This window comes from Zootoca vivipara, chromosome 14 (genome assembly GCF_963506605.1).
Source record: "Zootoca vivipara chromosome 14, rZooViv1.1, whole genome shotgun sequence".
In the NCBI taxonomy this organism is placed as follows: Eukaryota; Metazoa; Chordata; class Lepidosauria; order Squamata; family Lacertidae; genus Zootoca; species Zootoca vivipara.
In genome coordinates, this window is record NC_083289.1 from 5,090,737 (window position 1) to 5,105,047 (window position 14,311).

Below are 14,311 nucleotides of genomic sequence, written 5' to 3' on the forward strand. Positions count from 1 at the left end.
AAGTGAGTTTCACAGAACCTTCTCTGAATCAAACCCATTATATTTGCAACAACATAAACTCCTGTTGAAAATGCAAGAATCACAGCCTTTTTATGTATGATTTTACAGCCAATTTATCAAGAAACAATGATTTAAATAATTACAAAATATTTCAGTGCTCCCCGATAAATTGGCTTTAAGAGTCTCTGAGACATGATTGTTTCTCAAAGTACCTGAATAGGTGTTTAGAGCTTCCCTAAAGTTACCATTGAGAGAGTAGTTTAACATTAACCTTGTTCCTGTCACAAGAAGTAGCTTGATCTAGCAGACCAGCAGGCATTCAGTTTCTCTTTTCAAATATCCTTAAATGTAATCATTAAGCATGCATACCCACCAGACTTGACATCCTTATACACAATGTCCTCCAGTCCACATATGAAATCTGAATGAGCTCCTTCATCCATATGACAGCAGTAACCAAAATGCACATATTTTAAAACAATAGAATCTAATCCACTAATACAGGTTTTTTATACATTGAAAAAGAACTAGTTTCAAAATACTTAGAAAAACTATTCCGCTTTCACCAACAGCCTCTTATTTATCACTGTACATTACAACAATCTACAACATCATGAACTGGTTGTGTTCACACATCATGCTAAATCGTGTGCAAAAATAGGAACAAGCCCTTGGGCTCATATGCCTCCCCCTTCCCCTCTCATACGCCCAAGAGAATGAAATCAGCAGTGTTTACTTTCAGTTTTAAACAGAGCCGTCCTTCCCAGGGCGCCCACCCAGCAGGGGGCGCATCAAGGAGGCACACGGAGCCACTCATGCCTCCACCTTGCCTGCTTCGCTCCTTTCCCAGCAGCGGTGGCTGGAGCGATGCAGCGGCGGCGGAGCTGCCTCTGTCAAGGGGTGGCAGAGAAGAGGAACAGGGCTACCTTCCGCCCACACTCCTTCAAGCCACAGCGAGCACAGACAGCACTGCCCCATAATGCTCCGTGGCACCTCATTGGCATGCAAATGTGCTCGCTGTGACTTGAAGGAGTGTGGGCAGGCACTGCCCCACAATGCTCTGTAGGCAAACCTTCTGTTGGGGCGGCAGCTAGGGCTCCCTGGACTGCAGCGCCACTCACCCGCTTCGGCCGAGCAGGCAGAGGCGGAGCACAGCTGGCAGCGTCCCTGCCTGTTGTGCCACGCCCTCCGGCTGCCCGCTGCGCCTGGGCCTGCCCGGCGGAGCACAAGGGGCGCTGGAGGGATCATCATGCCACGGCGCCCGATACACTTAAGACGGCCCTGGTTTTAAACTAACCAGAATTTGTTCTTGCAAATGAAGAAGAGATCTTGGTTTATAACATATAATAATAATAATAATAATAATAATAATAATAATAATAATAATAATTTATTATTTATACCCCACCCATCTGGCCGGGTCTCCCCAGCCACTCTGGGCGGCTTCCAACAGGAAAATACAACACAATAATCTATTAAACATTAAAAGCCTCCCTGAACAGGGCTGCCTTCAGATGTCTTCTAAAAGTCTGGTAGTTGTTTTCCTTTTTGACATCTGTTGGGAGGGTGTTCCACAGGGCAGGCGCCACCACCATAACCAGGCGTCGGCAAGCTTATCCGGCCATGGGCTGGACCCATCCCACGGAGCTCGTCCGTGGGCTGGACACGCACAGCGCAATGCCAGAAATCGCTTCTGCGCATGCCCAGACGCCAAAAATCGCGCTTGCGCAGAAAAAAATTCCGGTGCCGCAGATGCCATTTCCAGCACCACTCGGCGAGTCCCCGCGTTGCGTTGTGCTGGTTTAGCGCAGCGCGCAGGGGACTTGCCGATTAGGCGGGTCGGTGACTGGGCGGCTTGTGGGACAGGTAAACAGCCTCTGTGGGCCGTATCCGGCCCATGGGTCGGAGGTTGCCAATGCCTGATTTATAACTAACTCTAGTCAGTTTCAAAACAAACCCTTCTGAGTTCTTCAAAAGTATCATCTTAGAACCCTCAAGAATAACCATACAATACCTTTTTCTGCTGCTAATCGCAGGGCTTCTTCAATTCTTGACAGCTCCTTTTGCTTGTTATCCTGTAGATATTTTTCTTCTTTTTCTGCATCATATTTAATGCCTAGGAGACAGAATTCATGATCTAGTCAAAACAGCAAGCCAATAAAGAGGCAAGGTATCCCTGATGGGTCTAGTTTAGTGCCACCTCCAGACCAAGCCATGCTGCCCTTCACCCTTCAGACACCCATTCCTCTTATTCTAATTACTATCACCCTTCAGCTAATCATGATGTACTTGAAAAGTACATTCTATGACAATCTGTAGCCTTCTTTTTCTTTTTCATGACTTCCAGCTTATCGCGCTCAGCATTGGGTGCGTGTTCGCTCAGCGGAGCAAATTCAAGGGCAGAAAAGGGAGCAAGGGACGTGCAATGGTGACACAAACCCCTGAAAAAGGCTTAAGAGGGGGTCTTAAGCACTGGCTAGCTTAACTGACTGATCCAAGTAGTGCAAAAAGGGGGTTCCTGAGTGCTCCAGCACCGTGTAAAGTGATGGAGGCGGGGAGAACCTCAGTGCGGATATTTTGGCAAATAGGTTTTAAAAAAATATTAAAAGAGGTTATAAATGAGGATCAAGCAGGCTTTTTAACAGGGAGAGAAATGAACAATAACATAAGAACAGTGATCGATATTTTGGAGCATTTGGAGATGAGACCAGATAAGCAAGCAATCTTGATGTTTGTGGATGTGGGAAAAGCTTTTGACAATGTATCTTGGAAATTTATTAGAAAGACCATAAAGATAATGGGATTTGGGGAAACCTTTGGCTGAAGTAAAGGGACCCCTGACCATTAGGTCCAGTCGTGACCGACTCTGGGGTTGCGCGCTCATCTCGCATTATTGGCCGAGGGAGCCAGCGTATAGCTTCCAGGTCATGTGGCCAGCATGACAAAGCCGCTTCTGGCAAACCAGAGCAGCACATGGAAACGCCGTTTACCTTCCCGCTGTAGCGGTTCCTATTTATCTACTTGCATTTTGAGGTGCTTTCGAACTGCTAGGTTGGCAGGAGCTGGGACCAAGCAACGGGAGCTCACCCCGTCACAGGGATTCGAACCGCCGACCTTCTGATCAGCAAGCCCTAGGCTCAGTGGTTTAACCACAGCGCCACCTTGGCTGAAGTATAGAGGCAATTTATCAGAATCAGAAAGCAAAATTGATCACGTGGCAACAAGAGGGATTCAGATTCACATGCTGCTGCAGCTGCAGCTGCTGCTGGTGGTATCTTGCAGAGAAACATGGTAATGGACAGCTGCTGGTGTTGTCTCTTCAGCTGGTCAAACATCCCCTTTCACAGCCCACACACTTTCTAAAATCATACATTTGGTCTTCAGGTTGCGTTCCATGGAGGGGTCATACCATGCAATGATACAATTCACATGCCTGAATGCACCAAAGCATAGCTGCCAAGTTTTCCCTTTTCTCGCGAGGAAGCCTATTCAGCATAATGGAAAACCCCTGAAAAAAAGGGATAACTTGGCAGCTATGCACCAAAGAGATCAGAAAAGCTCTCTAGGATCCCAGGTGGGTTTGGTTGTCCTGCTCACCACCACCGCCACAACCATCCTCTTCCCTGCTTTCTGAACTGGAACTTGATCTCACCAGTTCCTCCACCTCTTCCAGACTCAAGGCCTGTTGCCTCTCAATTAGCGAGGCAAAGGTGAGCCTGGTGTAATGTGTCTTGAAGCAGCGAATCACAGCTTGATGCAAAGGCTAGATGAGTGAATTATAGGGAGAAAGGCAACCCTGACAACACTGTGTGCAAATTGCAGTCCCTGTGGATGCATTTTTCAGCAGCAGCAGTAGTAGCAGCACGTTGAACTCCAGCCCCTTCTCCTGCAGGTAACGCCTCGCCTCTGGAATGAAGTGCTTGTGGAACCAGTCTAGAAAGGTTTTAGCAGTCACCCAGGCCCTCTTGTCAGACTGCCATAAGACATATTATTCCATGTCACAGCACACATGGTCATGCCATCTCATAAACAGTCCAGCACTTCCAGTTTCGTCTCCAGTATAGGCACCTTGCATATAGGTGCCATCTATATAAAAAAAAACTTTTAAAAAGACCCCTCCAAAAACTCTGCCAGATTTCCAACAAACCACAATTGCTCCTTCCAAATCTCCTTTCTCAAACTCCAACTCTCCACAGGCCTCAAAGATTGGTGCAAATTGTTTGTTTTTATTTGGATTTTGTTTGTTACCTGTTTGTTTGTAAACATATTTATTGTTGATAAATATGTGTTTGCTGTTGATAGCCCTGGTGGCTATCACCGTTAGAAGCTATTTCAGTAAAGAAAAAAAAATATGGAAAAGAACTGGGTAACTTATAAAGAACTGTTGGAAGAGGAGGCAAATCAATTGAAGTTTTTTTTAAAAACCTGAAGAAATCTGGCATTATGTTACAGACTGGCTGCAATATTATCAGTTAAATGAAACATTTGAATCAGACAAGAAAAATGGGTTTGCAATTCGGCTCCAGAGACCACACATTCGCACCATAAGACGCACAGACATTTCCCCTTACCTTTTAGGAGGAAAAATGTGTCTTATGCAGCAAAAAATAAGGTAAGTTATGTGCTTAATCAAATGCAACACTACATTTGATTAACACAACAGCCTATTCCAAATTTCTCTTCTCTTCAAATTCTGTGTAAGGCACTGGCAATGCATTCTAACTACATATTGCATTTCAGATTGCCCATCAACCACTTACTTGCCCCTGGGACAACAAGAAGATATAAGCCTTCTAGAGTTGCAACTACTGCTTCACCATATAAATTCTTCCAAGGAATCTTCAAAGTAAGCTTATCTAAAAAAAATCAAAACATTTTATATTTAGGTGAATGAGCAATGAGTGAATCATGCAGGTGAAGTCTGTTTGGAAAAAATATTCAAGTTTGCCTTGTTTACAACGAAAGAGTTTTTCTCAAGTGTTATTTCTTTTAGGCTGATCCCAAGGCTCCAGATGCTTCACTGGAGAAAAAGGCCATCAGATCTGCTGTTCTATCAAAAACTGTGTATGTTAATGAATAAAGAACAGATTAGAGGAGTAACTGTTTAGTTTCTGATCCCAACAGATGCAAGATTTGTTACATCATAGATCTGTTAGGATGAAATGCAAATATTTACAATTTTCAGGTTAAAAATACCGAACTGTACTTGAACAAGGGGTATCATTTATTTCATTTTCACATGGGAAACACATTTCTTGTAGCTCTACAGAAGAACTATATTAGAGGGCATTGAAAGTTAAGCACATGTCTTGGCACAGGATTGCAATCTTAATCTTGGACTTCTTTCATTACACCCATAACACACCCAAGGTAAATAATGCAGGAAAATCTACACTTCCTCAAAGTAAGCTTACTCTTCCTGTGTTACCATTCAAATTACACGAAATTAAGAAATGTAGCCAAGCAAGAGGTTGGCATTTTAATTATGCATTTGCTTTTGGTGGTTCAATAAGAGGAAGCAAAACTGAACCTGAGAGCAAGACAAGTATTTCCCAGCTTTATAAATAAGCCCATAAAAGCTACTAGTCTTCTGAGAGCAAGTAGACAAGAGGCAAGGAGCTCCAGCTCCTCCAGCAGTTGACCACATTTCTATGCAGAATGTGAAGGAGAGGATTTCCCTCCTTAGGGCAGCCTGCTAGGTTTCTATGCTGGGTACAGAGGAGACACCAAGCACTCCATCTCTTCTTTGACAGCCTGTTCACTTGCGTGCATGCAATTCCTTGTTATCTGTGGCTACTAGGCATGTTTTCAAATTGGGTGAGGTGGTTTGCTTCTCTATTACCTCCTACATCTGCCACCTAAGCGAGAAGCTGTGAGAGCCACCACCAGCTGCTCAGGGCAGAAGCCCTGACCTGTGAGGGGGCTTAACAACTGCTGCTTCAAGAAGAGCAGGATGTTTAGATGCAAAGTGGCAGTTAGAAGATTGGATAAATGGGGGAGGGGGTGCTTATATATACCAATTTGAAAAATAAATATTATACTTTATTGCACATTTAATAATAGGTGGCATGGAAATACAAGGCTGTTCTAGGCTGGATTCATGCATTTTAAGTATGAAGTCATATGTTCTACTTCAATTATTTGCTAAGTGATAAAATATCATGAGCAGTTACGGTCCATCATATGATTTATGGAAAAGCATCTGATAGAAGCTTGTTTTCCTTGCATCACCAAACTGCAAGTTACTCTTAAAACTTAAATTAGTGTTAACAGCAGTCCATAGGACAGAATCAGCTAGAATAAAAGCCCATAAAACTCCAACAAACATTCAGATCCAGGGCATCTGTCTTGGACAGGAGCAGAGAGGAAAATAAAAGGAAAACATAACCAGGAAGCAGAGGGAATGAAACTGAAGTTTCCCATCCTGCAAAGTAGAAAATATCTGAATTACAACTGTTTCCCCACAAATGGTATTATAATTTAAAATGCAGAAAACATTATTCTAAGCCTTATAAATTGGCCAAGTGAATGCTGTGTACTTTGCCCAATCTCCTTGAAAAAGCAGCTGAAGGTTCTTAGCTATTGTACACTAATATACGAACTACCAAGATGCTACTAACTTCCAACTTTTCAGTCTCCAAATCAAAATGCAAGTTAGAACGATCTACTTACCTATTTGTCCAGCCTTTACTCTAAAAGGTACATCCAGCTCACTCTGATTGAGAAATGGGGGGAAAGGTGGTAGAAAAGAGGGAAATAACATACTCATTACATATCAGAAGTCTCTTACCACTGGCTTTGCTTTATAGTTTAAAAACCTTTTTAAAGTTGTTGAGTTTAAGTATTAGAGCAAAGTAACAAAAAAGATTCAACAAGCACCCAAAACTCATGGCAAATGCTATCTTCCCCCACTAGTATGTATACTAAAGTTTGGGCCAAGGCTGCAAATTGTCACTGAGGAAAAAGACAGTATACTACAAGCACCTAATGACATGCTAACATGGAAGCACAGGAATAACAGTGAAACTCTTGCGGATGGAGTAGGGAGAAACCTCCAGCTAAGCTACCTCTTCTTCCCAAGTAAAACTGAAATAAGCATTCAATTAAGTATTGGACCTAAGTGTATTTAGGCACTCTGGTTCACAATTCATTTACTGACATACTTAAGCAACAATAGTTCCACTGACTTTAATAAACAAATCAGAGCAGGACCCAAATTATATATGATACAGGGGTCTGTGACTGGATATCCCAGCATCTTCTTTAAAGCTTAAATGAAAACATGAGACGGCAAGGTGGGGATGGTGAGAAGTGACTCCGGACAGTGTTAGAAACTGAGATATGAAAGCTAGGAGCTAAATGGCACCTTAAAGCTAGGTTATGGGCACCACAATGGAGTGTCTAGGCGTGCTTTTTTAATAACAAGAATACAAAGCTGAAAATGAATGAACTGCAGTTAAAATCTTATGTTCCTTTTTCACATGGTCCTCATCTTAAGAGTGCAAAAAACAAAGCCCCTGCCCGCCCCCTAATATTCTTATGAGGGTCCCTTTTCCAGTGGCTGGAAGTGAGGAAGCAGAAAAAGACCCTCCTTTCCATCCAGCAGTGGCAGTTTTAATCTGAAATCTTAGGCTCAATATGACACCCAGAGCTCAGAAACTGCTCGCATTAATCAAATTCCCTGCTGCAAAATGTGTCTAGAACAAAGAGAGTTTCGAACACTGGCTCAGGACAACATTGTGGAGGAAGGGAGAGTTCAATCAGACTATTCCTGATTGTTCCTCACCACTAACTCTTATTCACTTGTTGGAAAAAAGACGAAATTATGCTAGTGTATAAAAATGAAGTTTAAAAAATGAGACTTTGCTTTTCAATATGTGATCTTTTGCATAGGAATCAACATTACCCCTTCTCTTGAGATATTGCACTGCTCTGATCACTCATATTTTCTCAACATGAAATATACAGCATTATTCCAATGCCTTCAATCAAAATTAAGGATTTTTTAAAAATCAAAATATCTTACGTCGCTAACAAAAATGCTACAGCTACTGTTCAAGCTTGACCAGCACAGTTTAAAAAAGCAAACCCAAGCAATTTCCTAGATGACAGATGGCTTACCAGTGCATTCTCCTTTATCCTCAAGTTGTCAAGTGCCACATTACCTATATAGGAAAAGAAATCAGAGATCAATATCTCTTTATTTTCTATGAACTATCTATGTATACAAACACATACTAATAGAGTTTTCAATTCTTTCAGTAACCAACACTTATGTAAACAAAAGGGAACCATTCACACAAAAGAGGCAGCTATCCACAGGGTTGCAAAATTATTTTTATTAATTTACTTATTACCCACCTTTTATCCCAAGTTCCCAGGGTAGGTTACAGCATTACAAACAATGATTAAAATCATTTAAATATGGACATTTGCTTTCTTTTGTCATTGTTTAAAGCAGAGGTTTTCAACCTTTTTTGGGTCCATGGCTCCCTTGATCAACAACTTTCACTCTGCCCAGTTATGTCACCCCTTGCCTGCGGACCTAGCAGCCCCTCACCCCTCCCTTGTGGAGGGTTCTCTCAGCCTCCTCTCTTCTTCCCTCTCCTTGGGAGTTCTCTGGACAGCCACAGTTGCCGCCCCTGATCTCTGAGCTGCACCCCCTTCCGCAAAGGTAAGTGCCTCCTCACACTGCCCCATAGGGGCCCGGGAAGCACCCCCTGGCCAGCCCCAGAGGCATCCTTCACCTGGGTAGCTTGTTGCCAGAGCTACTGCAACAAACAGCTTTGCAAGCCTTTGGGAGGCAGAGACATAAGAGGGCATCAGAGGAAGGGAGGTAAGGAAAGAGGCCAGTGTTCCCCTCAGCACCCATAACCAACATTCAAGGCTCCCCAGAGTGCCATGGCACTCTGGTTGAAAACCACTGGTTTAAAGTAATACAAAGGGCACATTTTTAAACATTCCTACTCCAAGAATTTCAACCATTTTTACAAAGGGCTGCAAACAGAGGCAATTGTCCACCTTGCAGCTCTTTACTGGGCACCCAGGAGGAAGGGAAATGTTTCTTGTGCTCATTCTAAATGTGCTTTGCATTGTCATTTTGTAACCAAATCTATAACACTTCACTAATATGCATAGCTGCCAAGTTCTCCCTTTTTTTAAGGGAAATTCCCTTATGTTGAATAGGCTTCCTCGCGAGAAAAGGGAAAACTTGGCAGCTATGCTAATATGATTGGGCAGGAGTGTTGCACTGGCCTCCTTGTGCAAAGACTTCTGCTTATAAACTAGGACTTTCCCCCTTCTCCTCCCTCCATGTGTACCCCACACACCCCAAAATTGCATCACAGGGGGTGGGGTGGGGAAACAAAGTACAGAAGTATGATTCAGTCTGGAAAGCTGGAATGAATCCTACCCTCTGTCCTAGGATTAAATTTATTTTCAAATAAACCAACACTTCTGAAAAACCACTATTTTGTAATAAAAGCAACTCAATGTTTAAGAACTGCTTCCTAAAAGGAAGAACCTTTTTAATCTTAATTGATCAACTGACTAAGCGCTGCAACCCTACAAAAAGCCCTGAGCCAACCCTGATAACAGTCTAGCCAAGAAAACAAAAAGCAAAAAAACCTTTGGTGTGCAACAAACACCCCACTCAAGGCCATACCTCACATAATCTACAAACTGTTTCTTCTTCCAAAAGAATACACAGTTCCTCTTAGTCATCACATGATGGGTGATTTTCAAGGCAATATCTGATGCTTTCTTACCCTTCCAATCTCTCTTTTTCTCCACACCCCACCCCAGTTCTCTTGCTTCAGACCAGCCCAACAAAGTAAACAACATGGTCACAGCTAAAGCCACTGTAGAAGGAAGGATAATTTTTACAAGGAAGCTTCAAAATCCTTCAGCTTACAGTAATTTGATGCTAAGGAAGTAGAACTAAAAACAAATAAAGCTACAATACTGGTTTCATTTTCAGCTTTCTGCAACACCAGGATCTCTACTAGGCTAGGGAGTAGGGGTTCCAGGTAAGCCCTGCCCCACATAATCACATGATGCTGTACCCACCCACCGCATTTGAATGGCAATACCTATAAACGGGGGGCTGGCCCCCTCAGATATTTTATTGGGTGGGGTGAAGGGACCTCAACTCCTAAGAGTTGGCTCCTATGAGCTCTACCTTAAACATGTATGCTGTCCCTATATCATGGATGGGGAACCTCAGGCCTGACTGTGAATGTGGCCCTCCAGTCCTCTCTAATCCAGCCTACAGAACTCTTCCCAGACCACAAACCCCACCAGTCCGGCTCCACAGTCTTCTTCAAGTGCCTTACACTTTGATAATGCCCCTTGCTTGCCTGGATGGAGAGATTTGGGTCTATGTGTGCATGCAAAAAAAGGTCACTATTTTGTTGTGGCTGGAACAGAGGAAGAGATGCATCTGATCATCAACCCACTTTTGTCTCTGGCTTCACTTATGTGGTGGCCCTTGGGCTGAAAAGGAATCGCGAAAAGGGATTCACACTGGCTTGGATGTGTCCAACACAGATATTCTCAAGATGAGGAACCACAATAGTGAATTATAGTGGCAACAGCACTTCAGTTTCAACTGGGAGAAATGGATGGAGGCCCCCAAATTCAACCTGCAACCTAGCCAAGACATCAGCCTCTGTTTTCTTCCCATACAATGAAAACAAAAAATTCCCTTGTAAAGGAATTATGAGCTGGTGAATAAAAAATAACTTTATTTAAAAACATGGGGTTTTTTTGGTAACTTATTTTAAAAGTATCATAAATTTAAAGTGCACAATTTTAACCTCAAAACTGAATAATGACCTTCCAACACTCAAGTTAGCCTGCTCTAAGGGACGCAGGTGAGGCTGTGGGTTATACCACTGATCCTAGGGCTTGCTGATCAGAAGGTTAGCTGTTCGAATCCCCGCGACAGGGTGAGCTCCCGTTGCTTGGTCCCTTGCTCCTGCCAAACTAGCAGTTCGAAAGCACGTCAAAGTGCAAGTAGATAAATAGGTTTCCATGCGCTGCTCTGGTTCGCCAGAAGCGGCTTAGTCATGCTGACCACATGACCTGGAAGCTGTACGCCGGCTCCCTCGGCCAATAAAGCGAGATGAGCGTCACAACCCCAGAGCTGGTCACGACTGGACCTAATCAGGGGTCCCTTTACCTTTAACCTTTACTATATATCAGGCACGTCCAACAGGTAGATCATGATCTACCAGTAGATCAATGGACGCCTGTGGTAGATCAATGGCAGATCACTGGCTCCCCCCAAAGAAGCTCAACAACTTTGGCTCCCCTAAAAAAAAAGCTCACTTTTTTGCCCTGCACCCCCCCCCAAAATGGTGCTTTCCTTCTCCCCCAAAAAGCTCAACAACTTTGACCTGAACCCCAACTTTTACCTGAACCCCAAAAAGATCACAGCAAGTTTTTAACTCTGTAAGTAGATTGCAGTCTCTTGGGAGTTGGCCACTCCTGCTATATATAAAGCCAAACGAAAAATGCCTTCCTGGTGCCTGAAAGCATTATAAATAAACCATAATAGATCATGTGCTATATTTATTATTATGACTTGATATGGTGGGGAGCAATTTAGCATATCAAAACCTTAGATGTCACTAATTTGATCATTAAAGAAGGAAACCAAGTTATACTTTAAGGAGACGTGGCTCTTTGCGAAATAAGCGTGATCATATTTGGCATAACATTTCAAATAGTTTCCAGTTCCTGAGGCGTTATGACCTTTAACTGCCAACTTAACAAAACAGGAATATTTCACAATCTGGTATATTTCCTAGTTATAACAACACAACTTAATGCAAGGATGGGGAAGTTCTGACCCTCCTTATGTTGTTAAGACTACAACTCCCATCATCTCTAAGCACTGGGAATGCTGGCTGGGGCCAAGGGAAGATGGAATCAAGTAACATTTGGAGTCACTGTTCCCCATCCCTGGCTTAAGGGCTACCTGGACTCAGCATGAACTCTCAAAATCATGGAACAGAAGACTTGCTGGTATTGACCTATAAAGCCTTATGTGGCTCAAGCCTCCAATATATCAAGGACCGACTCAGACTTTCCAATTGTCATCTGAGGCCCTTCTATATGTGTCCCTACCTCAGGAGGACGGAAGAGGGTGGCAACACAAGAAAGGGCCTTTTCAGTGGTGGCTCCCTCCCCATTTGTCAAATGCTCTGCCAGAAACAGGAGTGAGAGCACAAAATTGGTTTGGGGAGCGCAACACTTGAATCAGAGAGGTGGTGCATGCATAAGCCCAACTGGACAGGGAAAATAGGAAAGAAGCGAACTAGTCTACAAACCAGATGCCAGCCACCTAAAGATGAGAAGGGACATAAAATTGGCATGAGAGACAGGGCAATCACAAAGCGTATGAAGCTAAACTGGTTGAGGGAATAACGAGGTGGAAGAGGAGGCTGGGCTGCTAACGATAAGAAGCCCCCCCCCCCACTCCACCCCGCTTGAAGAGGAGGGGGCAGGTCCTGTCAGACTCCAGAACTGCAGGTGCAGAGGAGCACATGGGGCTGACACGAGGACGAAGGGGCGCAGCACCCATATCAGAGGGTGTGGGAAGCCCAATGGGAGAAGGGGGGACCCAAGGCGGGGGGGGGGCTTAGAGCAGGGCAAGTGAGAGACCCGCCTCCAATTCTCGCTCCGCTCTCTCTGCCCGCCCCCCGCCTTTGAGTGCAGAGACAGGTGCGTCCCCTTCCCCCACACACACACACCTCCACGCAGGTAAGGAGAAGCCTCGCTCGTCAGCCAGCCAGGCGCTTTCCCCTCGCCACCCCCCACCAACCACGGCCGCCCCTTTAATGGGCTCCGTCCTTACCCCCCCAGATGCCCAGCTTGAGCTGGGACTTGTCCAGGTTCTCCACGTAGCCGCCCAGGAAGCGGTTCAGCAGGTCGGCCACCACCGACTCCAGCACCATGGCGGCGGGGGGGGGGGTTGCGGGGGGTGCAGCGAAGACCTCCTCCCTTCCCTCCCTTCCTCCGGCCTTCCCTCAGACACCCGCTTCAATCTCGCCTCACGCCAAGCTGAGGGGAGGGGGAAGGAGCAGGCGCCGCCCGCCGCCGCCGCGTGACCCTGTCCGCCGTCAACGCCGCCTCCGATAGGTCGCTGCGAGCGTGACCCGCCACGCCCCCTCGGCTAGCTCTTCTTTTTCCTTCTCCCTCTCCTCCTGCTTTTCCTCGCGTGCTCTTGCCCTCCCGCCCTCTCGCTTATCTCCAGAACCTCGCCTTCTTGCCTGAGGCAATAATAAAACGGAGGTGGAGGAGGGCGCTTGCAGTTTACCGGCCGCCTCGTCCTCGTTGTTCGTCTCTCCCTCATTTTTTATTTATTTTAAAGTTGTTGTTTGTTAACTGAAATGAATAAATAAATGTGGCTTCGGAATGCTCTTCCCTCAGAGAGGCTTGTCTGGTGCGACGACATGTCTTTAGGCACCAAGCCAAAAACATTCATTTTTTCATCAGGACTTTGGGATTTGGTTTTCTCTGGCCTTTTGGGGTAGGTGGAATGTTTTAATCTATTTTTTTATTATTTTAAAAAAAACAATCGGCTTTTAGATGTTACTTATCCTACCATAGTTTAAACCAGTATGTAAGTGTGCGTTTGTAGAAAGTGACCAATAAATTTAATAAGTAATAATAAATTGTGCATGATCACCTACCCCAGCTCATTATATTAAATATGACACACACTCCCAAAAAGGTCATGGATGCTTTAGCTGAGATTCCTGCATTGCAGGGGGTTGAACTAGATGACCCTTGGGTCCCTTCCAACTCTAAGATTCTTTTTCTTAGAGTTTCATGTATTTATCCTCAGTAGCCCGTAGCTGCAAAGGAGTACCTATGACAATGATGGGCAACCTTTTGAGCTTGGTGTGTCAAAATTTGCCAAAAAACCGAGCATAACTAGGGTGGTGTGTCACTTCGAGAAAAAAACCATAATTTCGCAATATTTATAGTTTAAATAACAAAAATGTATAACTGTATTTACCAAACCAAAAACCCCTTATTTATCACAAAGTGCCCAGAGTTGTTGAGCTTTTGGGGGGAGCTGCTGACCAAAGTTTTGGAGGTTTTTTTGGGGGGGTGCAAAAGTTGCTTTGCTTTTTGGGGGGGATGCCCCAAAGCTGATGTGATTTGGGGGGGGGGAGAGAACAGAAATAAATGGTGAATAATATCTTCACTGGAACTAACACGCAGCACCAATATAGTCTGCCAAAGTGCCAAAAATCCCAGCACAGAACGGGTCAAAAAACAAATGCTGTTACAGCCT

At 44.4% G+C, this 14,311-nt stretch overlaps 1 protein-coding gene across 2 annotated transcripts in view; it reads right to left on the reverse strand.

The window, feature by feature from the left end:
* VPS13C (vacuolar protein sorting 13 homolog C) overlaps positions 1-13,082 on the reverse strand; it is a 116,043-nt gene extending 102,961 nt beyond the window's left edge. For both annotated transcript variants that reach the window (XM_060282438.1, XM_060282437.1), the window contains exons 1-5: positions 12,863-13,082; positions 8,122-8,165; positions 6,673-6,715; positions 4,761-4,856; positions 2,015-2,116 (exon numbers count right to left, since the gene is read on the reverse strand). In XM_060282438.1, the coding sequence (XP_060138421.1) occupies positions 2,015-2,116; positions 4,761-4,856; positions 6,673-6,715; positions 8,122-8,165; positions 12,863-12,962 (385 nt within the window). In that variant the 5' untranslated portion in view covers positions 12,963-13,082. The remainder of the gene's footprint in view (positions 1-2,014; positions 2,117-4,760; positions 4,857-6,672; positions 6,716-8,121; positions 8,166-12,862) is intronic.
* Between the last annotated feature and the right edge of the window lie 1,229 nt (positions 13,083-14,311).